This window comes from Lynx rufus, unplaced genomic scaffold (genome assembly GCF_022079265.1).
Source record: "Lynx rufus isolate CCGP_SWC_20201006 ecotype Redwood Valley unplaced genomic scaffold, mLynRuf1.p SCAF_6, whole genome shotgun sequence".
Classification (NCBI taxonomy): Eukaryota; Metazoa; Chordata; class Mammalia; order Carnivora; family Felidae; genus Lynx; species Lynx rufus.
Window position 1 is genome coordinate 58,650,529 of NW_025814878.1, and position 13,240 is coordinate 58,663,768.

At 36.5% G+C, this 13,240-nt stretch overlaps 1 protein-coding gene across 1 annotated transcript in view; it reads left to right on the forward strand.

Moving 5' to 3' along the window:
• The window catches only part of MMS22L (MMS22 like, DNA repair protein), a 127,850-nt gene that overhangs the window by 25,415 nt on the left and 89,195 nt on the right, over positions 1 to 13,240 (forward strand). The window contains exons 11-12 of the mRNA XM_047102609.1: positions 5,001 to 5,063; positions 12,990 to 13,109. Of these exons, the coding sequence (XP_046958565.1) occupies positions 5,001 to 5,063; positions 12,990 to 13,109 (183 nt within the window). The remainder of the gene's footprint in view (positions 1 to 5,000; positions 5,064 to 12,989; positions 13,110 to 13,240) is intronic.

Sequence of the window (13,240 nt, forward strand, 5' to 3'; positions counted from 1 at the left end):
ATCCTAAGCAATCTCCAAGCTCCACACGGAGCCCAACGCAGGGCTCAATCTCATGACCCTGAGATCGTGACCAGAGCCGAAAGAGTTAAATGCTTAACCTCCTGAACCACCCAGGCGCCCCACATTTGCTAAGTGTTTAATATTTCACAGTGACTAAGCAGCCTTTATATCTGTGAAGTAACATGAAGTAGGTGAGAGAGTAACATATCCATTTTACAAGTAACAAAACTGAGGTACACCGTAGTTAAATGTCAGCCTATCTTTGTCACTTAGATAAATTTGATATTGGGGTTCTCCTAAAGACCGCCTTCTCTCATGAATAGAACTTCAGTATGGAAACCGTGTGTACCAGTTTGCCATGGACAGTTTCTGTTATGCCTATTATCCCCTCCTCCTATCTGGTTAATTTTCCTTTTACTCTCAAGTGTCTCAATTTGGTCCAGAAGTCCTGTAATCATTCTGATCTGTGAATGTAAAGGTATATTGACTCATCCTTTCAGAGAGATTATGCAGAATGTTAATTTGGATCTGGGATATATTTTGATCAGAATTTTGAAAATTTTCTGAATTCTTTTTTCTTTTTATGATATAGTATCACAGCCAACTACCATATAGAAAATGGCCATGCATTAATAAGCCTGCTTTGTTCCACTCACAAGATGAGATCTTTACATTTTATTTTTTTAATTAAAAAAAGAATTTTTTTTAATGTTTGTTTATTTTTGAGAGAGAGAGAAAGTGCTAGTGGGGGAGGGGCAGAGAGAAGGGGAGACAGAGGATCCAAAGCAGGCTCTGCACTGACAGCAGAGAGCCCAACATGGGGTTTGAACAAGCCGCGAGATCATGACCCAAGCTGAAGTTGGACACCCAACTGACTGAGCCACCCAGGCATCTCAAAATTTTAACATTTTAAATAGGTTTCACATATGCTTCATTTTTTAATTTTATTTTAAAAGCTTTTTTGTGGATTAAGCTTTTGCTGTGCATTTAATCACAAAATTTGCCAATTGATTAATGTAAGCTTGTAAGGAAAATTTGGTATCTCTCATACTAGAGGCTTTAGAGTTTCATGTGTTTCTATTTAAGGTTTTTCTTTCAACCTAGATAAGAGTGTGTTATCTTCTCACAATTGCCACCATCTATTTTAAAAGCAAATATAGTTTAAAGAGAAGAAATATTTTGGGGCATTGCAGGAATCAGTTTAACAGTACTTTCCCTGCTGATGTCAGGCCAGCTGATGCTCATCTTCAAAACATCTGAAATGGTGACTAGATAAAAAGTCTGAAATATAACCTTAAAGTGAGAGCTGCACCAAGTTACCTTGTCTGCTGGAAGTGGAGAATGGGGTATCTATTTTATATTTGTGGTGGAGACATGACCTGTCCTGAAGCTTAAGTGGTTGTCTTAGTTTGGATGGTGGGATAAGAGATATAAAACATAACCCAAAATTGATGACTTCCTATTTCCTTTTTTTTTTTTTTAATGTTTATTTATTTTTGAGAGAGAGAGAGCATGAGAAGGAAGGGGCAGAGAGAGAGGGTAGGGGGACAGAGGATGCGAAGCAGGGTCTGTGCTGACAGCAGAGAGCTCAGTGCAGGGCTTGAACTCACAAACCGTGAGATCATGACCTGAGCTAAGTTGGACACTTAATCAACTGAGCCACCCAGGCGCCCCATATTTCCTTTCTGTCAGATTAAGTTTTGTATAAGTTAGTATGTAGAAAAAAAATGTAGGTGCTCAAAGTTCAGTTTTGCTGTGGAGAAAAAATCTGTGTCCTTTGATACAGTCTCTTAGACTTGATTTGGGCATGATATAGTTGTCATTCTTTAATCTGAGTTATGGTTTATTTTTGTTTTAGATTATAGCCACAGTACTGATCCACAAAGTTGAAATTCTTTGGACAAGAATACATTACTTACCTATAATTCCTGTGATTCAAATGCCTTGATAGAACAGAATCATTGAAATATACTCACTAACACTATGAAACTATAAAGCTAAATACAGTAGTCCTGTCATAACTCCTGCTTATTTGGGGTTAGTGATGATGTTTTCTTACTCAAGAGTGATATAAAAGGGAATTGCTGAAAGGTGAGGGAAGGTTTATTAGAAAATGGGAAGAATACTGGCTTTGGAGCAAAATTCTTGCTCTGACTTGTATGTATATATACATAACCTCTCTGAGACTTAATTGTGTTTGGAAATTGTGAAATGGAAAGAGTTTTTTTTTTTTTTTTGAGGAAGTAATGTAAAGACCTTAACACAGTGTTCATATAGTATTATAAAACAAAATAGTCTCCTTTTTGAGAGAATTTTAGGACCAGTTACCAAGGCTGCTCATTTCTGACACCAATTGCAAGCTCAGTTTGGGCTCATATGCCCAAAACCATATAATTTACTTAGATTTACAGAACTCTCTAAAAGCTATTACACTCATGGTTATAGTTTATTACAGGGAAAGAATATAAATTAAAATTAGCTAAGGGAGGAGTATATAGTAGAGTCCAGGAGAAGTACCAAATGTGGAGCTCCTATTGTTTTCTCCCCATGTTGTCAAGATACGTTAGTCTCCTGGCATCAGTGTGTGACAGTATGCAGGGAGTATTTCCAACCAGGAGAGCTTGCCTAAGCTGCAGTGTTCAGTTTTTATTGGAGCTCCATTACATAGATGTGATGGATTGATTGCCCACACGGTTAATCTCAATCTTCAGATCAACTTTCCAGGTCTCCACAGCCCTTAGCCTAAGTCACATTGTTGGTTTTGGGTTGTGGCCAGCCTCCACCCTCAATTACATTGTTAGACTATCCACTATGACTGTAGGCTCCCCGGCAAACAAAGATATCCCTATCAGGTATAACATTCCAAGGGCCTAGAAATAACTCCCCAGAAGCCAAGGATAAAGGCCAGATTTTCTCTTTGGGTAAGGCCAAATTCTTTACTACACATTCTCTCCTCATAAAAGGTTTGTATTCACTTTATTTACATAAATATATCTGAAAAGGTCAATAATTTTTTTTTTTTTTGCTAAAAATAACTGAGTCATTGTATCAGTTATTTCTTACTGTGAAACAAATTTGGCAGCTTAAAACAGCAAACATTTATTATCTCACACAGTTCCTAAAGCTCAGGTATACAGTAAGAGCTTAGCTGGATGGTTCTGGCCCAGGATCCCTCATGAGTTTCTAGTAAACTATCAGCAGGTGCTTGAGTCTCTGAAGACTAGAGCTGGAGGACTCACTTCCAGTCTTTCTCATGTTGGCAGGAGGCGTTAGTTACTCATCACATAGGCTTCTTCAGGCCTGTTCACACTATGGTTTTCCCTGACGGAGTCAACAAAAGATTAAGATGGAAGCTTCATTGTGTTCTAACCTAATCTTGGAAGTGACATACCAACACTCCTATTAGTACTGATGCTCTCTTGATAACAGACCAACCCTGGCACAGTGTGCAGTGGGGTGGGGGTGGAGGGTTAAATAAGTGTATGAATACCAGGAGACAGGGTCATTTGGGGCCATTTTAGAGAGGGGCTACCACAGTCATTGAGTACCTTTATTAAGGAAATGTTTGTTTAGTAATTTTATGTAATGAGCATCTCACATGAACATTATCCAGTCATTTAAAATCGAGAATATTGCAGGAGCGCCTGGGTGGCTCAGTCAGTTAAGCGTCCGACTTTGGCTTAGGTCATGATCTCCTGGTTCATGAGTTCAAGCCCTACATCAGGCTCTGTGCTGACAGCTCAGAGCCAGGAGCCTGCTTCAGATTCTGTGTCTCCCTCTCTCTGCCCCTCCCCCACTTGTGCTCTGTCTCTCTGTCTTTCAAAAATAAATATTTCAAAACAAATTTTTTTTAATCAAGAAAATTGTACATGCTTTAACCTTTTATGAGTCATTTGGGTTCATCCTTCTGAACAACATATTAATTATGATGGGGATGGTAGGGTGTGATGAGGCTCTTTGTTTCTATTCTTTTTTTTTTTTTTTTTTTTTTTTTTTTTTTTTTTTTAAACGTTTATTTATTTTTGGGACAGAGAGAGACAGAGCATGAACGGGGGAGGGGCAGAGAGAGAGGGAGACACAGAATCGGAAACAGGCTCCAGGCTCTGAGCCATCAGCCCAGAGCCCGACGCGGGGCTCGAACTCACGGACCGCGAGATCGTGACCTGGCTGAAGTCGGACGCTTAACCGACTGCGCCACCCAGGCGCCCCTGTTTCTATTCTTTAAGGCTTCTGGCTTTGCTTTTTGAGGTGTTACAGTTACCTTTTGTACCTTTTTCACTCACTCTCAGAAACTAGTTGTTATTTGCTTCCTCTCCAAAGCACTTTCTTTTCTCCTGGTTTTGACTAGTATACATGTATCCAGAGCTTTAAGAACTGAGCATTCCTCCAGGCTTTCCCTTTGGAAAGCAAAGCCTTTTTCAGTGCCTAGCTTTTGTGAAGTATTTTGGCTTTGTGAAAGTCCTTTTCGGCTTTCTTCCTTATTGTGAGGAGTCTTCCAGATAAGTGACCATTGATTAAATGAGGTAGCACTGTGTACATTTTTTTTCCTATACAAAATGTTTAGTTAATTGCTTAGTAGAATAGATTGTCTTGATGTTATTATACATAAAATGAAAAAGTCTCTGGTGAGTAAAGTATACAATGAGGAAAAACACTCAAAGCATATAACACTCCAAAAACTACGTAAAGTTTTTTTTTTCCGCTTAGATTACATATGACAGCAAAATTTAAATATTTGTTAAAACAGTTATAATTGTATAGAAGTGCCATTGTTTAATAAAACATGTCCTGTTAAGGTTTATATTGGATTGGAATAGTTACAATTTTTTTTTCTACCAAGTCTGTCAAGTTACTCTGTCCAAGTAATTTTAGACATTCAAGAAGTTGTAATGATGTCTGATGATAGAGAAGATATTTGTACTTCACTACTAGCCTGCTATACTATAATTCCAATGCATAATTAAGAGCAATAATTTTGCTGCAATATTCTCCCTTTCTAGAGACAAATGGAATCAAATTGGAATTTTGTAGAAGAACTGCTAAAAAAGTCCATCGGTGTTCAGGTATGCTTTCAAATGAGACAATTTGTGGGCTTTGCTAAATTTCTAACGTTACAGATTTTATTTTTTAAGAACTGAGAAAACTCTTAAAATGATTTAAATAACAAACTCTGTTTACTTATTAAAAACCTGAGGTGGAATCATCATTCTTTGTTAATGAAGGGGCAACATAAGATAGTTCCTATGAATGAGTATCCTTTGAAGATTTTTATTTCAAACACTGAGTTGCCAGTTGAAGGACAAATAAAATTTTCCTAGCCGGTGACTTTGACAAAATGTATTCAGGATAAGTAGTGGATGTTTCAAAACTGTACGCCATTCCTTGACTGTATGGTATCGGGTCTAGAGACACGATGAGGGAGATAGTGGCATTGGAAATTCGGCTGTATCCTCATCACAGCAGGAGGGTGACTTGCCTTGCTGAGCAATTTGTCTTACAGGCGCGAATCCTACTCTAACTGATAAGGTCCTAGTTTCTGAGCCCTCATTTCCTACGTTATCATTTTTCTTTCTGCAGAGCCACTAATGTGGTGCTTCATGGCCCAGAGGTCAGATTTGACCTCCTTTTAAAATAGTTTTAAATGTGCTATTCATCACATCTTTAAACATACTGTGTTGTAGTTCTCTAAAGTTTTGTAGTATAAGTTATTTATGTAAAAATTTAAGGGGAAAGTTTAGTAAAGAATATTTTTAAATTTGGGTAGTAGATTACTTTTCTGTTAGGATATGAAGATTGTTAAAATCTTGAAGAGGAATAAAGAAGAAATATAGTACAGGATTGATATATATATCATATGTACGTACATGCACACTCATTCATACTTATGAATACACGCACATTTATTTTGTAGCCATATCTTTGAAAATCATATAAATAGTGTCAAATTTTCTTTTCCATTTTATCTATATTAACTCTTAATTTTTTTAGGTAAAGCATACAGTAAGTACATTTAGTTTATAATATGAGTCTTCCAATTAACGAGTAAAAATTCTAGACTAGAATTCCAAAGACTTGTGCATACATAGTTGTACAAAAAACAAAAGAACTATAACCTCAATCATTGTAAAAGTTTTTATTTTTATTTTTTTCTGTGTCATTTCAATTGGCTTTCTCCTTCGTTCTTTTTGAGAACATACTGATTTAGTAATTCAGAAAGTGTCTTATATACGTTTTTTTTTTTTTTTACTTCAAGAACGTAGGGGATCACTAAAAAGTGGTCATTGTTAATTATGTTAGCTATTGATCCAGTCTTAATGCCTTAACACAGCTCTAAAAACCTCTTAAACTTCCTTTCAGCTCTAACATTGTATGAATTTATGGTTTATTCAGGTAGGTTTTAAATTACAGAGTATTTCTTAGGTTCTAAGGGTCATATGGATAAATACCCGTACACTCATAATGGTCTAGGATAAACAGGAGAAACAATTTATCATCATCTCTGTTCCATTGTTTTTTGACTAAGAAGTTTGCTTTTTGACTAAGAGATTGAAAACCCTCCTCAGACCCTTTTGAGTTGCTTGAAAATTAATTCTTTTTTTCTTGTGTTTATGACTCACTCTAATTTTGATTTTAAATGAAGGAAACTCATTGACTTGAAAAAAAAAAAACTTTGAAGTGTCTTACTCATAATGTAATAAAAGTTATTCTGACACTGCATAATATATCTTTACAATATAGCTAGTATGTTAATGGTGTTAGCTGAACTTATTTTGATGATAAATACGTAGTTCTTGGAAGTAAGTAGTATGCCCATCAGGAATTGCCTGGCTTGTGGTTTCCCAGAATTGGGATCAGTGCTAAAACCAGGGAAGTCCTGGGCAAACTGTGGGAAGTCAGGCACCCTAGAAATAGAAGTAGTCTAGTGACTCCAAGAAACTTTCTCTGGGAATTTAGATGTAACATAAAGTCAAAGTAATTTTTCCCGTGAGAGAAGCCATTACAATATTTAGAAAGAAGTAGTCCATTTTCTCTAGTGATCTTTCAATTTTGTCATGCGTTGATTGTATCAAATTAGATTTTATAAGTAGTTTAGTACTACTTGCTGGAGTTCTTGAAATCAATTTTGTGGGTGCAGTAGGTGGTCATAAAAAATAAATAATATGTTCAGATAGAACTATCTGTTTGATTATATCTGTTTTCCCCCATTGAGGTAAATTAAAATCTGCCCATGCCCGTGTGCTTTGACTTTATCTCCAACAGTGAAAGAGTCCATTTGCAGTATTTAAAAAACATACATACCTCGTGTAGAGCAGTCGTCAAATATAATCCGTGGGCATGCCACTGTAGTTGTAATTAAGCAAATAATGTTCCAAATCTTTTTCTAGCCAGAAAGGATTTTCTAGAAACAGACATTGAGCTTTATAGGTAAAGAGAACATTTATTGTTTAACTTTGCTTCTGTTGGTATGATTGAATAGTTAAGTATTTACCTTAACCATTTTTTGGAGGCAGTACTATTTAATATTTGTGTATGCTGACAGTAAACATTTGTTCTACCTTTAAAATGGCATTATTGTATTCAAATGAAGGGGAAGATTTTAAGTTTTATACTACCTGTTTTTTAAAGCCTCATTTTTTGACATCCTAGAGACAATTTTCTACTAAAGTTTATTGAAGGGTATAAAAAGATATCCAAAACAAGTCTAATATTTTTATTTGCTAAGGAACCTGAAGAGTCCAAGGCTAAAAACAACTCAGAATGTAATTAGATCTCACTTCTATGGGGCAGTAATCTTCTAATAGTTAATTTATTTCTATTCATTTATTTGTAATTTTTTTAATGTTTATTTTTAAGAGAGACAGAGACAGAGTACGAGCAGGGGAGGGGCAGAGAGAGAGAGACATACACAGAATCTGAAGCAGGCTCTAGGCTCTGAGCTGTCAGCACAGAGCCCAGTGCGGGGCTTGAACTCACAAACCACGAGATCATGACCTGAGCCAAAGTTGGACACTTAATCGAGTGAACCACCCAGGCGCCCCCTAGTAACTAATTCAAAATCATTATGTTTCTTGGACAGAAGGATCTTGACTGGGATATTGAATTTCAACTTTCTTTAATCCTAAAAATACATTGAATCACACAGGCAGACTAATAGTTATTATTTAGGTTGCAAATAAATTTTATTCTTCTGATGACTTCTTCTAGTTAGGTTATTCGTTAAAAAATGAGCCCTCAATTGTTAAATTGCCATTTTTATTAAAAAAAAAAAACAAAAAAACTAAGAGTAATTTTTTTTTTTTTAAACGTTTACTTATTTTGAGAGAGGGAGAGAGAGAGAGACACAGAGAGAGAATCCCAAGCAGGCTCCACACTGCCAGCTTGGAGCCTGACACAGGGCTGGAACTCATGAACCATGAGATCATGACCCAAACCAAAGCCAAGAGTCGGGTGCTTAACTGACTGAGCCACCCAAGTGCCCCAAGAGTAAATTTTTTTTTTAATTCCAGTATAGTTAACATAGTGTTATATTAGTTTCAGATGTACAATATAGTGATTCACCAATTCCATATATTACTGATAAGCTCATCATGGTAAGTGTACTCTTAATCCCCTTTACCTATTTTACCATCCACCCATTCACCTGCCCTCTGGTAACCAACTATTTGTTCTCTATAGTTAAAGTCTGGTTTTTGGCTTGTCTTTTTTTTCTCCTTGTTTGTTCTGTTTTTTAAATTTCATATATGAGTGAAATCCTATGGTATTTCTCTCTCTCTCTGACTGGCTTATTTTGCTTGTAATTATACTCTCTAGCTCCATCCATGTGTTGCAAATATCAAGATTTCATTCTTTTCTTGTGACTCAGTAGTATTCCAGTGTGCGTGTGTGTGTGTGTGTGTATATCTTTATTCATCTATCGATGGACACTTGGACTGTGTATGTAATTTGGCTGTTGTAAATAATGCTGCTACAAACATAGGGCTGCATATATCCTTTCAAATAAGTATTTTCATATTCTTTGGGTAAATACCGAGTAGCTCAGTTACTAGATCATATGGTGATTCTGTATTTAAATTTTTAAGGAACCTCCATACTGTTTTACAGAGTGGCTGCACCAGATTACATTCCCACCAATGGTGTAAGAGGGTTCCTTTTACTCTATATCCTCACCAACACTTATTGTTGCTTGTGTTGTTGGTTTTAGCCATTCTAACAGGTGTGAGGTGATAACTTCATTGTAGTTCTGATTTGCATTTCCCTAATGATCAGTGATATTGAGCATCTTTTCATGTATGCTGGCTATAAAAGATAATTGTTTTCAGTTTTAGTTCAGTCGAAGAATATCATGTATGGTATATACCCAAATTTAAGATGCCTAAATTTGATATTTCAAAATAAAGATGGGAAGACATTCTTTATAAAAGGACTAAAGCAGAGGGGCACCTGGGTGGTTCAGTCGGTTAAGCTTCCGACTTCGGCTCATGTCATGATCTCCTGGTTTGTGGGTTCAAGCCCCGCATCGGGCTCTGTCCTGACAGCTCAGAGCCTGGAGTTTGCTTCAGATTCTGTGTGTATGTGTGTGTGTGTGTGCCCGCGCCTGCGCGCTTGCGTCTCCTTCTCTCTCTCTCTCCCTCTCTCCCTTCCCCGCCTTCGCCGTCTTGTGTATTCTATCTCAAAAATAATACATAAAAGTTAAAAAAAAAGTTATAAAGGGGCGCCTGGGTGGCGCAGTCGGTTAAGCGTCCGACTTCAGCCAGGTCACGATCTCGCGGTCTGTGAGTTCGAGCCCCGCGTCAGGCTCTGGGCTGATGGCTCGGAGCCTGGAGCCTGTTTCCGATTCTGTGTCTCCCTCTCTCTCTGCCCCTCCCCCGTTCATGCTCTGTCTCTCTCTGTCCCAAAAATAAATAAACGTTGAAAAAAAAAAAATTAAAAAAAAAAAGTTATAAAAAATAAAAGGACTAAAGCAGGCACTATGGAATCAGGAGATCAAAAGCAGACACTATGGAATATTCTGGGGTAGCCTTCTCATTGAATAGTTTATACATACTCACACAACAGAGAAGAGACCTACAGAGCATCCATAGGTCTTGTGAAAAATGCAGAAGCTGAGTAGCATAGCCTCTGGGATTCAAACAGGCAGGTGTAAGCCTGTGTAGAAAAGAGGCCCAAAGACCTGGTTTGTTTAAAACTCTTTATTCAGAGGGCATGGATTTAGATGTAATTATTCAAACCTCTTGGTTTAGGTAGAGTTCGACCTTAGCACTCACAGAAATGAAATATATCAGCGTAAGGTATGATACTGAGATCCTGTTGCATTTATTATTTGATCATAGTTTGGCCTAAAAAAATATATCTCTCTTGCAGACAACACAGTGACAGCCATCCCTATGCAAGCACTGTACTTAGCACTTAATGTACATTCTTCCACTTAATGTTTATGGCAGGGCCTGATAAGGTTAAGGAGTTTGTCCATGTTCATATAGGTAACTAAGAAGTGGCAAAGCTGGGATTTGAGTCTTCTTACATGTTTTATTCACAGTGTGCTCTCTCAAAGCATTTGACTTGGTTGGATTCTGAATAAAACTATTTTTGCCATTATTTCTATTTTAAAACTTTTTTGCTGCTATGTGTTTAATCGTTTTTGGTTTCTAGATCTATTTTGATGATACTTGTGGAAAGCATCTCAAATTTCCATATTTTTGTTTGTGTTTTCTTTTTTTTTTCCTTTCCAGTAAGTGTGTGATGGAAAATGTAAGGTAGGAAGAAATTAATATACACAAGAGTTTTCCAGTACTCTTCACTGTATTTCATCTTCTGTTTTCTCGTTATGAATTTGAGCTAAGATATCTCTTTGCTCTTTTCTCCTATTTTGTATTTATATCTCTTTGATTATCTGGACTTGAAGTTAGGCAAATCCTTTCTTCTTAATTCAGCTGATGTGCACACACACATTTTTGAAGGGAATTTTTAAGAAAAAACTATGGGAGGAGTGCCTGGGTGGCTCAGGTTAAGCATCCCTTAACCGACTTCAGGTCATGATCTCATGATCCGTGGGTTCGAGCCCTGTGTTGGGTTCTGTGCTGACACCTCAGAGCCTGGAGCCTGCTTCAGAATCTGTCTGCCTCTCTCTCTGCCCCTCCCTCATCTCTTGTTTCTCTCAAAAATAAATAAACATTAAAAAAAAATTTTTTTAAACTAAGGGAAAATAGCTCAAAACAAATGAATATACAGGAAATGAAAATGAATTTTATAACAAATACTAGCTGTAATTAATTATAAGCTAAACAAAATTTTTAAGTCCTACTCAACTGACTGATTACCCAATCCTGCCAAAACTGGAGAAAATGGTATTTTCTTTTTCATTATAATCTGTAGCCACTAGCAGGGAAAAGAAGGGAAATTTATCTCCATTCTTTTAAAAAAAAATAAAAAAAAATCTCTCAGAATACACCATATTTAATTTCTTCTTGGTTGGGCACAGTGTAAAGAACATGGGTTCTGGCTTCACAAATTTTATTCAAATCTTGGTCTGGTCACCAAGAGCAATCTTGATCAAATCCAGTGTGCATTAAATGTTCATTTCTTTTCCCTTCTGTTTTTGGAAAGAGGCATAGAATGGTATTTATAATTGGTTTTGCAGTCATAAATCCTTGAAGTATATTGAATTTAGTATGCTTTAATTTATCTGAGTAGTATGCCACAGGAATGAGCCTAGGTCTTGCTTAATATTTTCATAATAAAATCAAAAGAATATTAGTGATGGACAGAAACTTCCCTTCTTTGTTTAAATGAGCTTAGTTGTCTATTAGAGAAGCTAAGTTTCTTTCCCTAAGCCATACAGCTACTTGGTAAAAAGAGGCACAAGAACCTAGATCTCAGTTTTATTCATGAAATATTTATGGAGTTTGTTTGGCAAACCAGGCAGTGTGCTAGACCCGGGGGAAATTATCCTAATTCTCAGAGAGTTCACAGACACTTGAAAGCAGACAAACGTAAATTTAAGAAGGTAAGTGCTATGATGCAGGTGTGCATAGGAGGTTGTGGAGCATAAAGAAGGGTCACTGTTAGTATGGAAGTTAGTAAGTTTCCTGGAGGACTTGAAGCTTGAGTGTATTCTAAAGGATTACTAATTAAGAGTTAATGCCTTACCAAAAAAATCTGCTCATGTTTGGTTCCCTTTATTCTTTGAATGTTTTAGCACTAAGATCACTTTTTTTATACCTGTATGTTACTTTTATTAGCAACCCCAACATTAATGCATGTAATCGCCCTGTCCTGTAAGTTTCTTAATATCCTCACATCTAAGCAGAGATTCTTTTACTTATTTCACCCATTTTCCAGGGTTATGCTTTACATTTTTTCATTTTTCTTTTCATTTTCATTCTGCTCACGACTATTGGATCTTTTCCATTTTCTGTCTTCCTCCATGTCCAAACTTTCCTCCTTAAGCAATTCAGATTATCTATACCCCCTTATTATAATCACTCCATCACAAACACCTTTAATTTTTAAATAATTGTGTTAAAAGTCACTTTGAGTTATGTAATTTCTATTATCTGAATACATAAAGCAAATTTTTAGAAGTATAGCCTATCCTGATTTAGACCTCTGGTCTGAAGATGAGAGTGGGTATGATTTGGTGATATGTATTCATATTCTTTTTAAAAGCAGGTTATCCAGGGGTGCGTGGGTAGCTCAGTCAGTTGAGTGTCTGACTTCTGCTCAGGTCATGATCTCACTGTTCGTGGGTTCAAGCCCCTCATTGGACTCTGTGCTGACAGCTCAGAGCCTGGAGCCTCCTTCAGAATCTGTCTCCCTCTCTCTCTGCCCCTCTGCCACTCATGCTCTGTCTCTCTCTCAAAAATAAACAGTAAAAAATAAATAAATAGATAAATAAATAAATAAAAGCAGGTTATCCAGTGCATATCAAGCAATAATATTCATGTTACCAGAGCCCATTTACTTTCCCACAATTCCATTTTATTTTTTAGGATGGTATACCAGAAGAACAATTACGAATGCATCTGCACTGTTGTTTGACGCTTTGTGATTTCTGGGAGCCAAACATTGTAATTGTCACCATTCTATGGGAATATTATAGTAAGAACCTGGTGAGTAAATAAAATATGAATGTGTTCCAGGAATTTGAAGAATTTGTACATATTTGAGGAATATTTTTATGGTTTAATTATGAAAAGTTACAGATTTTTCTTAAAAAATTAATTTTTCCAAGTAGATTAGA